The following is an 18375-nucleotide window of genomic DNA, read 5'->3' as shown; positions in this document are numbered from 1 at the left end:
TCACCACCCCTGCTCAGGGCAGACACCTGGCTGCATTTTCCCATCCCAAAATGTACTGGACACGATGGAGCAGCGCTCACACACAGCTCCTGCCAAGGCTGGCAAAAATAAACTGCATCACCCCTGCCATGCCAATTTGCCATTCCCTCCCCTGGCAAGGCTGGAGTGGCACTGCCTGGAATGTGCTTGTGGCCAGGAGAACAATTCCAGCTCTGTTCTGTCCTTTTTTTTTGTTGTTGTTGTTGTTGATCAGGAGCAAAGTGGAAATAAACAGCTAAATAGGATTTAAAAGGCAGCTTTGGATCTCTCAGGTGGCTTTTCTGTGCTCTGGGAGTTGTCCAGAAAACAGCAACTGCTGTCTAAATGCTGCAGGAGGAATTTTTGGGTCTTTCTGACCCAAAGCAAGGTTTTTATTCACACCAGTTCCCCCAGTGCTGGCACAGACCCCAAGCACCAGCAGGGATTGGGGTTAATTTGGGATAAAAAGCCCAGGTGAGGGATTTTGATTCCAGATTCCCATCCAGCACCCCACACACGTCACTGCCAGGGAATATTTGTGCCAAATCCCTCATTTCCAACCCGTGGAAATGGACCAGGAGCTGCAGGTTGTGAGCAGGGACATGGAAAAAAAAAAACAATTCCCCATGAAAAACCTGCTCAAGGCAAACCAAATGTTTTATATGAGGTGGAAACCACTTAATTGGGGACACAATCAATGCAGGGCTATGCTTGAAATCTGATTATCCATCTCCTCCTGCAGACACTGCCCTGTGTAGAACAGCCCTGGCACTCAATAGTATTGACAGCCCTGCCCTGCTCTCCTGCTTTTCCATGGAATCCAGGGAAAAATCCCTGCAGAAAAAAAAAAAAAAAAAAAAAAAGCAAATTAAAGTTCCTGTGCTGGCACATCCCAAAATCCAGGATTTTATGGCCTGCCATGCTGTTTTCTCCGTGGCTTTATCACCACAAGCTGTGAAGGGCTACAAACTTGATTTTCTTCATGGAGCACAGCTCAGGAGAAGGGATGAGGAAGATCCAATAAATATTCAGGATATTCAGGAATTGTTTCCCCACTTTCCAAACCCCACAGGACGTCAGACAGCGCTGAAGCTCAGGAGGAATTCGAAAGCGGTAAAATTGTTGGAAGCTGATGAATTGACCTGAGCTGAAGGCTCTGATCAGGTATTGGGGTGGAATCATTCCCTGTGAGGGTGGGGAGGGGTTGGGATGGAGCTCCCAGAGCAGCTGGGGCTGCCCCTGGATCCCTGGAGGTGTCCAAGGCCAGGCTGGAGCCACCCTGGGATCATGGAAGGCGTCCCTGCCCTGCCAGGGGGGGAACGGGATCGGTTTTGAACCCAAAACCAACCCAAACCATTCCAGAATTCCAAGTGGGAACTTCCCATCAGCATCCCAGCTCATTCTGCATTTAGCTCTTCATTAATATTGGAAATTTGGAATATTTCACCCTCAGTATCTGCAGCAGGATGTTTCGCTGGGTTTGTTTGGCTTCGTGGGGTTTTTGTTTGGCTTTGTGGGGTTTTTGTTTGGCTTTGTGGGGTTTTTGTTTGTTTGGCTTTGTGGGGTTTTTGTTTGTTTGGCTTTGTGTGTTCTTCAGTTTGGGGTTTTTTTTGTTTGATTGCTTTTTGGTTTGTTTGGGTTTGTGGTCTTTAATTTGGGGTTTTTGTTTGGCTTCGTGTGTTCTTTAGTTTGGGTTTTAGTTTGTTTGGTTGGTGGTTTTTAGTTTATTTGAGTTTGTGGTTTTTTTGTTTGTTTAGTTTGTGGTCTTTATTTGGGTTTGTGGTCTTTATTTTGGGTTTTAGTTTGTTTGGTTGGTGGTTTTTAGTTTATTTGAGTTTGTGGTTTTTTTTGTTTGTTTAGTTTGTGGTCTTTAGTTTATTTAGGTTTGTGGTCTTTAATTTGGGTTTTTTGCTTGTTTGGGTTCGTGGGGATCTAGTTTGGGGTTTGTGGATTTTAATTTGATTTGTTTTGTGGTTTTTAGTTTGTTTGGTTTGTGGGTTTTTAGTTTGTTTGGCTTCGGGTGTTGTTTAGTTTGGGTTTTAGTTTGGTTGGTGGTTTTGAGTTTGTTTGGGTTTGTGTCTTTGGTTGGTTGGTCTGTGGTCTTTAGTTTGTTTGGGTTTGTGGCCTTTAATTTGGGTTTTTTGTTTGGTTGGGTTTGTTCTTTAGTTTGGGTTTTCTGTTTGATTAGTTTTTAGTTTATTTGGGTTTGTGGTCTTTAATTTGGGGTTTTTATTTGTTTGGGTTTGTGTGGACTTAGTTTGGGTTTCGTGGATTTTAATTTGTTTGGTTTGTGGTCTTTGGCTTGGCTTTGTGTGTTCTTTAATTTGGGGTTTTTTTGGTTTGGTTTGTGGTTTTTAGTTCATTTGGGTTTGTGTCTTTTCAATTCATTTGGTTTGTGGTTTTTAGTTTGGATTTTTTGTTTGTTTGGGTTTTGTGGATTTTAATTTAGTTGGTTTTGTGGATTTTAATTTGGTTGGTTTTGTGGTTTTTAGTTTATTTGGTTTGTGGTTTTTAGTTTGTTCAGATTTGTGGGCTTTAGTTTGTTTTATGTCCTTTCATTTATTTGAGTTTGTGGCTTTTAATTTGTTTGGTTTATGGATTATTTGTTTTGCTTTTGTGGATTTTCTGGCTGGTCGGTTTTGTGGGTTTTTAGTTTCTTTTGTGACTTTTTAATTTGTTTGGTTTTGTGGATTTTTCTTTATTTGGGTTTGTGGGATTTAAGTTCATTTGGCTTTGTGGGATTTTAGTTCATTTGGGTTTGAGGGATTTTAGTTTATAGGGTTCTCTGGGATTTTATTTATTTGGCTTTGTGGGATTTTAGTTCATTTGGCTTTGTGGGATTTTATTCATTTGGGTTTGAGGGATTTTATTTATTTGGGTTTGTGGTTTTTAGTTTGGTTTGGCTTTGTTTGCTTTGGGTTTTCCTCCACCAAGGACACTCTGAGCCTACCAAACCCAGAAGCTCATTTGGGCACCTTTTAGACAAAAATCTCCATTATTGAGCCAACAGGAACTCAAACTGATCCCTCAACAGAGCCAAACTCCAGCTGGGAAAAGGGAGAAGCGCAGCAGCAACATCCCAAAAAAACCCCGGAGCCAGGAATGCTCCGAGAGGGACGGAAGCAGCAATAAAAACACAATTTAATTGTATTTTCTCCATCTGTTTGCACAACTCTGCAAAGAGCCTGTGAAGAATGAGCCCAGTATTTATCTCCAAACAGCTCCAGCTCCTTTCCCTGGGGATTTAACGCCTCTAATTCCTGAAAATGAGCAGTGTCGGTGCAGCCCTAATTGCTCCTTTTCACTCAGTGTTTGCAGAGAGAATTCGCTGCAGCTGCCATCGATGCCTTGGGAAGGGAAAGTTTCATCCCCTGGAATTCCTCAGGGATCCACAGGGCCCTGCTTCCCCCCAGGAATTCCCACTGAATTCTGCTTTTTTTTTGGGGAGGGGGAGAAATCCAGCCCACCAACAAAAAACCCCGCCCTAAAACTAAAATTTTAAAATTTTAATTTTAAATTAATTTTTAAAAATTAATTTTCATTTTAATTTAATTAAAATTGAAATTTTAAGTCACAAAGAGGAAGGTTCCTAAAAAAGAAGGGCGTTTTTAAAAATATTTTACTTAAATATTCATTTATTTTATGTCTGAATATATTTAAAACACTCTGGTTTTTAAACACTGGTTTATATCCCTTTGGATCCCTTTGAAATAGGGCCCTGGGTCCCTCCAGGAATTCCCACTGAATTCTGCTTTTTTTGGGGGGGAAAAATCCAGACCACCAACAAAAACCCCGCCCTAAAATTAAAATTTTTAAGTTACAAAGAGGAAGGTTCCTAAAAAAAAGGCATTTTTAAAATATTTTACTTAAATATTTGTGTATTTTATGTTTATATATATTTTAAATAGTCACTTATTGGTTTATATCCCTTTATACCCCTTTAAAAAAGGGCCCTGGGTCCCTCCAGGAATTCCCACTGAATTCTGCTTTTTTGGAGGGGGTGGAAAAATCCAGACCACCAAAGAAAAACCCATCCTTAAAGTAAAATTCTAAGTTCCATAGTTCAACATCCCTAGAAAAATAGCATCTGGCATTATTGCACTCCTCTACTTTTACAAATCCCTCTTCATTTGTATTTTACTTAAATACAGGTGTATTTTATGTCAATTTCTATTTAAAATATGAATTTTTAATATTGGTTATTATCTCTATCCTTTTAAAATGTACATATGTATGTATATGTAATATATATAAAATATAAATAAATTATATATCTATATATTTGTATATACACATTATATTATATATAAATATATAAATATATATACAGCCTTTTTTAATATATATAATTATATCCTTCTTCTACAGTTAGATTTAGAAATTGTGTCCTGACAAGGATATAAATGAAAATACAACCTCATGCTCTGCTTGATAAGGTGGGGATTGCCCCAAAGTTGGATTTGGGAAGTCTTTTCCAACCCTAACCCACGTTCCACCATTGTGTTTTTCCTTAAATCCCTTTTTATTTGTCACCCTCTACTCTAACACAGCACCCAGAGGTGGTGATTTCACAATAATTGAATTTACTTTAATAATTTAATCTTCTTTTATCCTTTCATTAGTGAACAAATGAACCACCTGCTCTGCATCCCCTGCTTTATTTATTATTTCTGTGGCATTTGTGTCACTTTTCCTCTCACTGGCTCAAATTTGCCTGATTTATTTGAAGTCAGCTCTGAGTGAATTCCTCAGGTGTGAGGCAGCAAGGAGAGGAATTAATTCCCTTTGCAGTCCAGCCTCTACACACCTTCCAGGGCAAGCAAAAATAAAATAAAAATGGGCATTTCTACATTTTTAGGAAGATGATTTTTTTTTTTTCCACCAGATGAGGCTGTCAAGATTCACATCCCAGTCAAATTTAACTGGGATTATTTATAACTGGCTCCAAAAAAAAAAAAATAAAAATCTGCAGCTGAAAGGAAATTCAGGACTCCACAGCTGGGTTGGGGCTGGGAAAAGAAAAAATCCTTTAGTGAGAAAAGAAGGAAAAATCCCCCAGTCTGAGGGTGAACAGGGCTAATTAGGAAATCATGTTGAATTCAAGGGACAGTAAACAGGGAAAGAAAACAAATTTAGGGATGCTAAAAGCATGAAAGCATTTAATTTCAATATTTTCCAAATGAGACGTGCTGAAACCGAGCTCCCTGAACTGCTGGTGTTTCCTGGAAGCTCCTAAGTAAAAAAAAAAAAAATTACCTTGAGATCAAAGCATTTTATTGAAATGGAAATGAAACCCTCTCTGTTGTCCCAATTCCCCCAGAAGGCGCTGACAGATTTTCAGCTCCTGCCGTGGGTGCCCTCAGTTCTTTTTCCTCAGCAGCCCCTAAATCCATTTTTGGGCTGGCCCAAGGCTCTCTCCCCTCCCCAGATGGGATTTTGGGGGGTCCATTCCCACATTTTCAAGCTGCTGCGCTTCTCCCTTTTCCCAGCTGGAGTTTGGCTCTGTTGAGGGATCAGTTTGAGTTCTTGTTGGCTTTGGGGACTCAATAATGGAGATTTTTTTGTCTAAAAGTTGCCCAAATGAGCTTCTGGGTTTGGTAGGCTGAGAGCGTTCTTAAAGGAGGAAAACCCAAAGCAAACAAAGCCAAACCAAACTAAAAACCACAAACCCAAATAAATAAAATCCCAGAGAACCCTATAAACTAAAATCCCACAAAGCCAAATAAATAAAATCCCACAAAGCCAAATGAACTAAAATCCCACAAAGCCAAATGAACTAAAATCCCACAAAGCCAAATAAATAAAATCCCAGAGAACCCTATAAATTAAATCCCACAAAACCAAATGAACTAAAATCCCACAAAGCCAAATGAACTAAAATCCCACAGACCCAAATACCCAAATAAAGTAAAACCCAAAAATCCAAATAAACTAAAATCCCACAAACCTAAATGAACAAAAATCCCAGAAACCCCTATAAACTGAAATCCCACAGACCCAAATGAAGTAAAATCCCACAGACCCAAATAAAGTAAAATCCCACAAACCCAAATAAAGTAAAAAATTCCACAGACCCAAATGAAGTAAAATCCCACAGACCAAACCACAGATTCCTGAGTATGGGGATTTTGGAGGGGATTTTGAATGAGTTACAGACAGGACTTGTGGGTTTTGAGATGATGTGATTTGTTTTTATCTCCTCCACAGGCAGGAAGGGTGAGTTTGGCTCACATTGCTACAGCCTGGGTCAGAAGGTCACAACACCCTTAGTTACAAGACTTTTAAAGGATTTATTGACCAATAAAACACTGCTAACAAGGATATTTACATTTTTGACCCAATCCTTAAATATTTCATCTTCATGCTACAGTGTTAGCCAATCATGCTATGGCACACAAACCTACAGCACTGCATCCTAAACTCCTTGATTACCTTTGTAATTAATATTATTTTTTTTTAATATCTTAAACTTTAAAACTCGAAATTTCCCTCTTCTTAACTTAATGTGTCTCTGTTTAAACTGTAAATCCACATTCTCATTTCCAGCACCTCAGTTTGGGAGCCTTTCCCAAGGTCTCAGATCAAATCCTGGGTTTAATTCTAAGCTTAGGCTTACAGGCCCAAAGTTCTGAGAATTTCCTGCAGTTTGGAATCCAGCACCCAAAGAACTGAAGCAGCAGCCTAAACTGCATTGATCACCTCCTTCAGCCTTAATTAACACCCAAAATGTGAATAATTTGCTTTGGGGCAGGCTCAGGGTGGTATTTCAGCAAGTGAACCCTTCTCCCACCCTCAAAATAAAACTCTGATTTATGCCAGCGCTCTCTCTGCCACTCTGGCTCAGGTTAAGTTTTAAATACATTTATTTTCCCCTTCAGTTAGAGCCCTGAAAGCCTCCTAATCACCAGTCAAATAAAGCCCAGATCGTTTCAGATGTGTGTGACTAAAGGGCAGCCCTGGCCCCAGCCTTTGTACAACATTTCCTGCAGCATCAAGGTAATAAAAGAACATTACAGAGTGTACAAGGAGCTGTGTGTAAATGCCAAAAAATCAACTGGAAATGTCAAGAAAGTGCAAAAGCAGCAGCGTGTCCTGTGTGCCAGGATTTGGGAGTGTCTCACACAGAGACTGACAGGTGCTCCAGCACAGGGGCTGCAAATGGTCAAAGCTGAAACAAAAGTGGGAAAAACTGGGGGGGAAAAGCAGTTTTGTAAATGGATTTGCCTTTGCTCCTAATGGGTGCTGAGATCACCTGTGCCAACATCCTCACCTGCCCAAAACCTTCACCTGTCCCAAAACCTTCACCTGTCCTGACATCCTCACCTGTTCCAAAATCCTCACGTGCCCAAAACCTTCACCTGTCCCAAAATCCTCACTTGTCCCAAAAGCTTCACCTGCCCAAAACTCTCACCTGTCCTGACATCCTCACTTGTCCCAAAATCCTCACCTGCCCTGACATCCTCAACTGTCCCAAAACCTTCATCTGCCCCCAAATCTTCACCTGTCCCAACATCTTTACCCGTCCTGACATCTTCACCTGTCCCAAAAGCTTCACCTGCTCTGATATCCTCACCTGTCCCAAAAGCTTCACCTGCTCTGATATCCTCACCTGTCCCAACATCCTCACCTGCACCAAAATCCTCACCTGTCCCAACATCCTCACTTGTCCCAAAACCTTCACCTGTCCCAACATCCTCACCTGTCCCAACATCCTCACCTGTCCCAAAACCCTCACTTGTCCCAAAACCTTCACCTGTCCCAAAATCCTCACCTGCCCCAAAACCCTCACTTGTCCCAAAACCTTCACCTGTCCCAACAGAATTCCAGGGAATTCAACCAGAACACACTTTTAACCAAAAAAACCCCACAAAACGCTCTGCTGGAAGGAACCAGCAATTAAAATGCTGGAAAAAAAACCAGATTAAATTACACAACGAGGGGGCAGAGATGTGCAGCTCCTGGTGCAGACTCTGCAGCTCAGTTTCCCACCTCCCAGGCCCAGCTCAGGTGCAGTCCCAGCCCCTCCTGGACTCACCTTCATAGCTGGCCTGGAAGCCTTGGGCACTGACGGCGTAGTCACTGACGAGCCACAGGGACAGCACCAGGCCCGTGCTGACGATGGGAGCAGGCAGCTGGAAGCCTGTCAGCCTGCAAAAAACACACACAAGGTCAGCCCCAGCAGGGGAAACACACACGAGGTCACACTCATGGGGAAAAACACACACGAGGTCACACTCATGGGGAAAAATCCACACAAGGTCACACTCATGGGGAAAAACCCACAGCAAGATCAGCCCCACCAGGGAAACCCAAAGCTGGGTCACACTCATAGGGAAAAACACACACAAGGTCACACTCATGGGGAAAAATCCACACAAAGTCAGGCCCCACCAAGAAAAACCCACAGCAAGGTCAGTCCAACCAAGGAAACCCAAAGCTGGGTCACACTCACCAAGAAAACACACACAAGGTCAGCCCCACCAGGGAAACCCAAAGCTGGGTCATACTCACCAAGAAAACACACACAAGGTCACACTCAGCGGGAAATGCCCACATTGAGGTCACACTCACAGGGAAACCCACAGCCAGGTCAGCCCCACCAGGAAAAACCCACATGAGGTCACACTCAGCACTGCTGCCCTACAAAAACCCACAGTGAGGTGACACTCACAGGGAAAACCCACAGTGAGGTCACACTCACCAGGGAAATCCACTCAAAGTCACACTCACCATTGCTGCCCTACAAAAACCCATAGCATGGTGACACTCACCAGGAAAACCCACACAAGGTCAGCCCCACCAGGGAAAACCTGAAGACAGGTCATACTCATAGGGAAAAACACACACAAGGTCACACTCAGCAGGGAAAACCTACAACCAGGTCAGCCTCTCCAGGAAAAACCCACACAAGGTCACATTCACCATTTCTGCCCTACAAAAACCCACACAAGCTCAGCCCCACCAGGGAAAAACCCACACAAGGTCAGTCCCACCAGGAAAAACCCACAGCAAGGTCACAATCCCCATTTCTGCCCTACAAAAACCAGACACAAGGTCACACTCAGCATTCCTGCCCTACAAAACCCAGCAGTGGGGTTGATCCCATCACACTCCTGGAGGAGCCCAGAGCTCCAGAACACCTGGGACAGCCTGAGAGCAACAAATCCTGGGCTTTTCCCACCTCCTGCCTGCCCACAGGAACTGCTCCTGTGATTTTCCACAGTTTTTCACAGTTTTTCACAGTTTTCCACAGTTTTCCACAGGTTTTCTCCACTCCTGTGGTTCCTCACTGGTTCTGTCCCAAAGCCATCCCTGCTTCACACCCTGGTCCCCATCACCTGCCCTGGGACACTCCACAAGGCCAGCCCTGGGATGCTGGAGCAGAACCCACCCCATGGGACAGAGATTTTGGGGTGCTGAGTGAGCCCAATGCTTAAAATATTTTGAGAGCCTTGGAGTAAAAATCTGACTGAAGTGTTCTACAAACTGCACTGAACTGAACCCAAAAAACAGGCAAAAAATGGATGTTAACAACTAATTAAAGCCTTCAGTGTGGTGCCTCCGGAGTGTTTGACATGGAAAAGGCTGGAAGGTTCTGGGAATCCTCCCCAGGACAAGGATGGGGGTTTTATGTGGGCACAGATCCAAAACGCACCAAAGGATGGTTCCCAGCTCCTCCCTGAGATAAAAATCCAAGCTCACAGCCAGGAAATTGCTGCACCAGAGGGTCTGGGAGCTGCACTGCAGGAACTCCCAGGACACGGGCACAAATCAGGGTGAAGAGCAGAAAATAAAACTGGACAAATCCAGGAACTCCCACCTGCTTCCCTTATGGGCTCACAGCTAAATGACAACTGATTTTTATTATAAAAACCTGTTTGTTACTGATTTTCATTAATCCCAAACACAAACCCCTGGTGCTGAGCCATCCCCAGAGCAGCTTGTTGACCAGAATTACAATTTTACAACTTCCAAACCTCCTTACACGTGGCCAAGGGGATTCCTGGCCAGGTTTCCAGTTTGAAGCCATCCCAGGGTGGATTCCTGCCTGCCACTGCTGGGGCCAGGAATTCAGGAGCAATCCCTGAGCTGCCCCAAACCCAAACCTCCACAAACCACAGGAGCAGCAGGAACTGAAGGAATTTGGTATCATTTGGGATCAGGAGTGTTCAAGGATAAATAAGAAAAAAGAGAATTTAAAGCTTCTTACAACACACTCTGAGGTTTATCCAGCCAGACTTTGCGCCACGGGGGCAAAGGATCAGCAGGATACAAAGCTCTCTGCCCCTTCAGGAAATACCTGCAAATGTTATTTCATTCAGGGCATTTCCTCTCCTCACAGGGAATGAAAAGGCACCCACAGAACAAAACCAGCTTTGGAGGGTTTAAATTTAAATAATTTAGATTTCTCTGAGCACCCAGCCCAAGCAATTCCTGCTCAAAGTCATCATCAGCCCCTGAGACAGGGAGGGAACTTCCTCCTCTTCTCTCTGCCTCTCATTGAGCAAACCTAAATATTTTTTCACACACATTTGAGCTCTGACTGATGAGAGCTGACAGGCTCTGCCTGAGAACTTTATTGAAGCAAAATTTCCAGTTATTGGCAGAGCTCACGGAGTTGCCAGCCCATGATTTAAGTTTTAATGTCAGCATAGCAGCACTGACCAGCCCTCAGCATAAAATCCACGCTCTGGACAAGCTGGAAGGACAATTGCTCCTGTTTATTAACAATCAGAGCTTCCAGGAGCCAGAAGGATTCAGTTTTTACTGTGCTGAGTGGAAGTGTCATTGTTTTTTATTAATTAATTTGGCAGTTTAATTAGAGTGGCCTGCTGAAACGTCCACACACTTAAAAAAAAAATAATCCAGGAAATGCCTGGACCAGCTTTAATAAAAGCAGAACCTGCTGATTTATCTTCCCCTGATCAGCCCACACCATCACCCAGAATTTTTTAATGCCTTTCATTACCCAGAGTGGATCTGCTCCCTCTGAGCTGAGCTTTCTGCATCGTGGATTCTGCTCACAGCCCCTGTGCTAAGAGGGGAGAACACTTTGCAGATGTTGCTTTTAATTCAGGGCAACAGGAACATGTCCTTTACCTGTAAGGAAGAGCTGCTGTCCCCCAGGAGTCACAGGAATTAAATGTTACCTGAAACAACACTGCCCTGCAGCATTTATTCCAGCACAACTGCTGTTTTCTACTAACAGGGCTTTAAAAGAGAAATTCCTGTGCACGAGGGCATGAAATTGTCACTGAGCTTGTTCTCAGAGCCCACAATGACTGGAGAGAGAATTTCCAGAGAACCTCTAGAAATTGATAAACTGAGCTTGTTCTCACAACCCACACTGGCTGGAGAGAGAATTTCCATGAGAACCTCTACAAATTGTTAAACTGAGCTTGTTCTCACAACCCACACTGGCTGGAGACACCATTTCCATGAGAACCTCTAGAAATTGTTAAACTGAGCTTGTTCTCAGAGCCCACAATGACTGGAGACACAATTTCCATGAGAACCTCTACAAATTGTTAAACTGAGCTTGTTCTCAGAGCCCACACTGGCTGGAGACACAATTTCCATAAGAACCTCTAGAATTTGATAAACTGAGCTTGTTCTCAGAGCTTACCCTGGCTGGAGACACAATTTCCATGAGAACCTCTACAAATTGTTAAACTGAGCTTGTTCTCAGAGCTTACCCTGGCTGGAGACACCATTTCCATGAGAACCTCTAGAAATTGTTAAACTGAGCTTGTTCTCACAACCCACACTGGCTGGAGAGACATTTTCCAGGGGAACCCCTAGAAATTGATAAATCCAAGCAGCAATGACCCTCAGAGGTTCCCTTGTGTGTCCCCAACCAGCAGAGCAGCACCGAAGGCACAAAACCCCCTGCAAACCCTGCTCCCCACCCACCAAAAATCCCCTCAGCCCACAGAACATCACAGGTGGCTCCACTGAAAGCCAGCTCAGCCAGAAGGAAGCGGGAAATGCTGCTTCAGACAGGGAAATAAATCCCTGAGCAGCAGCTCCAGCTCTGCCCCCACAGCCCTCCTGGCTGCTCCTGCCCTGGGAATGAGCTGGAGCTGCTCCTGCTTCTCACTGGAATCACAGTAAAAGCCACTTCTCTCCTCTTAAGCCTGCAGCCAACACACACAGCTGGTTTTTTTTCTTCTGCTCTGATGTCCTTGCCTTGTCCAAGGCAGCATCCCCTTGAAGAACAATCATTTACCATGGCCACGCTCAAAAGCTCAGCTCTGCTGTTCCAAAGCCCCAGGACAGGCAGCGCTGGCAGGAATCCCTGCTTGGTAACTGCTCTCCTGCCTCCCTCCCTAAATCCGAGGGATTTAAACCAGGGGCAAGGCAGACAGAACGTGGCATCACTCCCCACCAAACAGCAATTCTGACATTGCTGATCTTGAGGGCAGCAACACAAAAAACCCACAAACTAACAAGGCAAAGAAGCAGCAAACTCCACTCCTTTGTTTTTATGGAGGTGAGGGCAGTAATAACAGCAGGAATAATCATATTCCATTCCTTCTGTACCTCCAGCCAAATGGATTATTGAGTGATTATCCCCTTAACGTGCTCGGAGCCAGTGCTGATTGTGTGAGATCTGCAATGTGGTTTTCATTGGCTTAATTTTGCTCCTGCAGCGAGGAACCAAACGAAGCCAGCGCCAGAAATGCCACTTGATAAGCTTGCCCTTGCAAAAAATCAATATATCCAAACAAATCAACCCAGAAATCCTCTGCTCTCTTTGCATCCCTCGTGCTCTGCTTCAGGTGTGCCATGGATGCTGCAAATCTTCCTGGTTTGGCTCCCAGCTTGCAGCAGGACAGGAAAAATCAGTTTTGGGAGAGGTGATGGCAGTGAGAAGCACCTTCCACAGGTGAGGAACCCCACCTGCCATGAAGCTCAGCCTGCATGGGACAGAATCCCAGAATCCCAGAATCAGGGAGGTTGGAAAAGCCCTCCAAGGAGCATCCAAGCTGTGCCCAATCCCCACTTTGTCCCCAGGTGCCACATCCAAACCTGGACACCTCCAAACCTCCCTGGGCAATGCCTGACCACCCTTTCCATGCAGAAGCTTCCCCTAAAATCCAATTTAAACCTCTCCTGGTTCAGCTGGAGGCCATTCCCTCTCCTCCTGTCCCTGTTCCCTGGGAGCAGAGCCCAACCTGGGGCTGTCCCCTCCTGGCAGGAGCTGAGCAGGGCCACAAGGTCCCTCCCTCCTGTTGGGAAGGATGAAAGTTTGACAAGAAAGTCTCACAGATGTGTGTGTGCTTAGCAGAAAGATTTTTAAATGTAGAATCTGATGAAGGAATAGAGATGGAAGCAAGTTTTGGTATAGAAGAAAAGAATTGCTGAGCCAGTCTGACTGGATAACCAAGGAGGCAAAGGGGGTGTGAGTTATTATGAGGGGTTTTTATGGCTTAGAGCAAAGGATAAACCCACCCCAAACAAGAAGATGTTTTTGCCAAGCAGAAAGAGAGCACAGGCAAACAAGGCAGCAAATGTGGCAAGGAGAAAAAAGCTCTCAGAATGCAAGAAAACTGAAAACCAACTTCTACCTTAAACTGTAATGTACTGACTGTTAGTGACTGGAGAACAGTAACATGAATATGGTAATTACAGCAGTTATGATAGGCTGTAGATAAAAGTTCAGGTATAGATTGGTTCTGCTGTGTTGAGATGCTCAGGAAAGAAAAGTCTATAATGCATTGGAACCAAAAGAAAAGTATAGAATGCATTGGAACCAAAACCAAAAGGTCTCCAGGCCTGCCTGCAGCTGGAGCTGACAGCTGTGGGCACAGCTCTGTCACCCACAACCCTGGACTGCTGTAACCTCTTGGATACAATAAACTGCATTTTGGATACAATAAACTGCCTTTTGGAGAGCCCCTGGAGTCCCACATCCCTCATTTCGGCTCTTACACCCTCCTGAGCCTCCTTTTCTCCAGGCTGAGCCCCCTCAGCTCCAGCAGGAGTTTTCCAGCGTTCCCTGGATCTCTCCAGCCCCTCTGGCCCCCTCCAGTGTGGCAGCACCCATGGCAAAGTGCTCAGTGCCTCTGTGACAGGGGCTGAGCCCAACCAGAGCCCCCCTGGCTGCTCTGCTCAGCAGCTTCAAGCCACACCTGAACATTTCTTTTTCCCCCCAAACCCCAACACCCCCCAGGCCTGTTCCAAGCCCCCCTCAGCTCCATCTGTTGCACATTTTGCCATCCCTTGGATGCAGCAGGGCCGTGCTGACGCACTCGGGGAGTGCAGGTGCCATAATTAAAGCCCAGCCCATTATTTTTCTGGTAGGATGCCCACCATCAGCTCAGGCTGCAATCAAAACAGTTATTGCAGCTGGCAATCCAGCAGCCTTTAAAGCATAAATGCTGGAGAAGTGTCTCAGAACATCTAATGAAAATGCACTGGATTGTGTCATTTAACCCAGCATTAAATTACAGCACCCCAGAGCTCGGTGAGCTTTTTCCTGCCTTTCATTTAAAGGCACCTATTAGGGAAAATTTCCCATCAAATGAGGCACAATCCTTGCTGTGTGCAGGGTGAATGACAGCAGCCTGGCACCCCTGCACCAGCCTGGGGTGATGATCCTGGCAGGGCAGGTGGGAGGGAGGGGACGCTGCCCCTCTGCCCAGCCCTGGGGCACATCTGGAGGGCTTGTCCAGCTGTGGATCCTCCAGGAGCCCCTGGAGTGCTGCAGAGCTCAGGAAGTGTGGGAACCCAGGACACCCCTCTGGCTGTCCAGGATGGCCAGGACCCCTGCCAGGGGGCTCAGAAGCCCAAAATGCCCCTGTGGGTTTGATTATGACCCATGGAGCAAATGACCAACCTTAGATGAAGATCAGCAAGCCACAAGAGTTTAGGTAGAATGATAGTGAAGTTATCACAGGGTGGAAAAGTAGATTTTGGGGTTTTTGGTATGGGGGTTCAGGAGGCAAGATGGAGGAATCTGGGCATGTCCAGCCTTTCTCCTTCTCCTTCTCCTTCTTGGCCTCCATCTTCTGCTGTGATGGTGGCACTCACAGATTGGTCTAGAGTAGAAGCTCACTGTCTAACACAGGTGATAGGAGCAATCCCTGAGGTATTGGGAAGTTATTGTAAATATTGTACAGGTAGTTTTTAGTATAAAGACATAACCCTGCCCTGGGGCAGGCAAAGTGCCTGGAACTGTCCTGCTGGATGGACCTTGGCAGAGCAGGAGAAAATTTTTTATAGATAAGAAACAATAAACAACCTTGAGACCGAGAAATGAAGAGCTCCAACTCATTCTTCAAGCCCTTGGGCTGGGAAAAGACTTTTAACAATCTCGGGGGCAAGATGGAGGAATCTGGGCATGTCCAGCCTTTCTCCTTCTTCTTCTTCTTGGCCTCCATCTTCTGCTGTGATGGTGGCACTTTGGGATTGGTTTAGAGTAGAAGCTCACTGTCTAACACAGGTGATAGGTATGAAGTTATTGTAAATATTGTACACGTAGTTTTTAGTACAAAGACATAACCCTGCCCCGGGGCAGGCAGAGTGCCTGGAACTGTCCTGCTGGATGGACCTCGGCAGGGCAGGAGAAAATTTTTTATAAATAAGACACAATAAACAACCTTGAGACCGAGAACTGAAGAGCTCTGACTCATTCTTCAAGCACCAGGCTGGGAAAAGGGACTTTTAACATTTTCAGGGTCACAGCGACCCAGAAAGACCCCGAGATAAGGAAGGGCCTGGAGCAGGAAAGGTTGGGCTGAGGAGATGCTGAGAGGGGCTGCCAGCCCAGGTGCTGCTGCCTCAGCCTCTCTCACACACCTCATGCCTTCTCCTTGCTGCAGAATTTCCCATTGCCAGGGGCTGTGGGTAGCAGCCACCCCTCAGCAGCCAGCTCTCTCTCTCTCCTGGCATTTCCTCAGGCTTGGCTGGGACAGGAATTTCCCCCCTCAGTGGCTCTGTTAGATTTTTTTTTTCCCCCTGTATTTATTAAAGAAAAACACAATTACAGCGAGATGTCAGCTTTTTTCCAGAGCCCATGGACACGAAGGCTCTCATTAATCATCAATAAAACAAGCAGAGCATGATCTGAGAGCACTCCCAGCTCCCAAATGCTGCAGACACTTAAAAGGCAGCTCTGTCCTCCAGGCACAGCTCACTGGTGTCACTGAGATAGTTGTCCTTTCATTTGCAGCCCTGCAAGGCTGAAATGATGCTCTGGACCAAAAAAAAAAAACCAAAAAAAAAAAAAAATCAACTCTCAAGCAACTTAAAAGGATCCTGCAGTGACACAAGAACAGCTCCCAGTTGGATTTAGCCAAGCTGGTGGAGGGATTTGTGCTCAGAACCCAACTGTTTTTGTTTGGGAGTCAGGCACAGAACGAACACCTGCACAGGAGTGCTTGGATCTGCTCACATTTCCCTCACGTGGCCAATTCTATCCCACCCCAGCTGCTGGAGATCTGATTCCAAACCACGACAATCCACTGGTTCTGACATTCACTGCTTTTATTTTTCTTCCCACGACAGTTAACAAGCAAAGGGCAACAAAACCTCATTTTTTTCTTTTTTCTGCTCCTTAACCTCTCCCAGTGCCATGAACACCACCAAGTTTCCCAGGAATTTTATCCAGCACTGCTCTCAGCCTCAGGAATGAGCTGCACCTCCCTCCTTTTCCCAAGCCAAGCCCAATCCATCAAGGCCCAGGAGCCCTTTGCTTACCCCTGACACTGACAAAGTTTCATTAACCAGCACGGGCTCGGGGGACACTGACAGAGCCCATAAATCCCAGCCTGGATGGATTTCTCCACTTGTTTAAAGCAGGGTTTGGGTCAATTCCCACTAGGAAAGTGTTATTTATAGAGCCCAGAGCCAGCACAGCCAGCTCAGATATATGAGGCCTTCATGGCTCAGGCTGGGGACAGGTACTGAGCATCAAATTTCAATAAATTTGATTTTCCATGCAATGCAATGGACTGAGAAGACCACGGAGCAGGCTGTGATTTATTCTTTCTCTCACATCCCTTCCATGCTGGTTTGTCCAGGATTTCCTGGGACTTGCAGTGGGATTTTGTCCCCTCTGCCCTGCTCAGGTGAGACCCCACCTGCAGAGCTGCCTCCAGCCCTGGGAGGAGCTGTCCCTGCCCATGGGATGAGCTTTAATTCCCTTCCCACCCAAATCCTTCCACAATTCCACGAGATCCAACTGTGGCACCTCTGTTCTCAGCCTCCTTATGACAAACCAAGAGGAAGAAAAACACAAATTCACAGGAAAAGTTCATCAAATCTCAGTCACCCCCCTGGCAAATCCGAGCTGACATTCTGAGTAAACAAAGGCAAGTTTGGATACAGCCCAAGCACGGCTCAGCAGCTTCAATTCAGAACTTGGCAGATTTGGGTTATTTCTGTCTTTCTTCAAAAAACAAAAAACCCAAAAAAATTAAGAAAAAAAAAAAAAGCAAAAAGAGAAAAGTCACCAGGGGTGTGAAATGGAGTAAATGGGAAAAAGAAGTTCTTGGAACGCCCTGGAAATCACAGGGGGTGTTTATTCTGTTTATAGGTTTGTTTATTGCTAAACACAGGGCAAGTGGGGAGCAAGGAGCAAAGCGTTGCCACAGTGGAGGTGTTGGGAAGAGCCAGGGCTCCCAGCAGCCCTGCAGAGCAGGAATGCAGAGTCCTACAGCCTGCAGAGCAGGCACAAATCTCTGACACGGCTTGAAAGGCAAGGAAGGCAGGATGGAGAGGCTGTCAGGCCAGCAGCTCCCTGTGATTCTGGGATTATGTCATTTTACAGCTGGGAAAGCTGATAAGGGATTTGCCCAGGGAGCAGAGCAGCTCCCGGGCTCTGGGCAGGATTGATCCTTGCTCCTGGGAGGGATCCCAGCACATCCCAGGGCTCTGCCCGTGCCCCACAGCCTCTGCTGCACTGCCCTCCCCACGCTGGCACCAAACCCCACAGAGGGCAGTGCCACCACCCTGCTCACGGGCTCAAAGGGACACTGCTTCTGAATGATTTTAACCAAAACATTATTTGGTTAAAATTATTATTAAATATAATCATACTAATACTAATATTACTACTAATAATTTTTATAATAAAGATATTATTATGTTATATATCATAATAATTACATTACAAAATATGTATTTTATATATGTATTAATATATACATATATATTATAGATGTATTAATATGTAATAATACAATAATTATAATATTATTATAATTATGATAATATATTGTGCATTACATATATACTTATATATTATGCTACATATTATATCATATTATATTATATCATATTATATTATATCATATCATATTATATGATATATGATATGATATGATATGATATTATATTATAGTGCATATT

At 44.9% G+C, this 18375-nt stretch overlaps 1 protein-coding gene across 3 annotated transcripts in view; it reads right to left on the bottom strand.

Moving 5' to 3' along the window:
* Positions 1–18375, bottom strand: part of CSMD2 (CUB and Sushi multiple domains 2) — a 248594-nt gene that overhangs the window by 208282 nt on the left and 21937 nt on the right. For all 3 annotated transcript variants that reach the window (XM_036396894.2, XM_054517183.1, XM_054517184.1), the window contains one exon: positions 8054–8166. In XM_036396894.2, the coding sequence (XP_036252787.1) occupies positions 8054–8166 (113 nt within the window). The remainder of the gene's footprint in view (positions 1–8053; positions 8167–18375) is intronic.

This window comes from Molothrus ater, chromosome 24, assembly GCF_012460135.2.
Source record: "Molothrus ater isolate BHLD 08-10-18 breed brown headed cowbird chromosome 24, BPBGC_Mater_1.1, whole genome shotgun sequence".
Taxonomy (NCBI): domain Eukaryota; kingdom Metazoa; phylum Chordata; class Aves; order Passeriformes; family Icteridae; genus Molothrus; species Molothrus ater.
The sequence above is the reverse complement of the archived record's forward strand: the minus strand, read 5'-3'. Positions and strand labels throughout refer to the sequence as shown.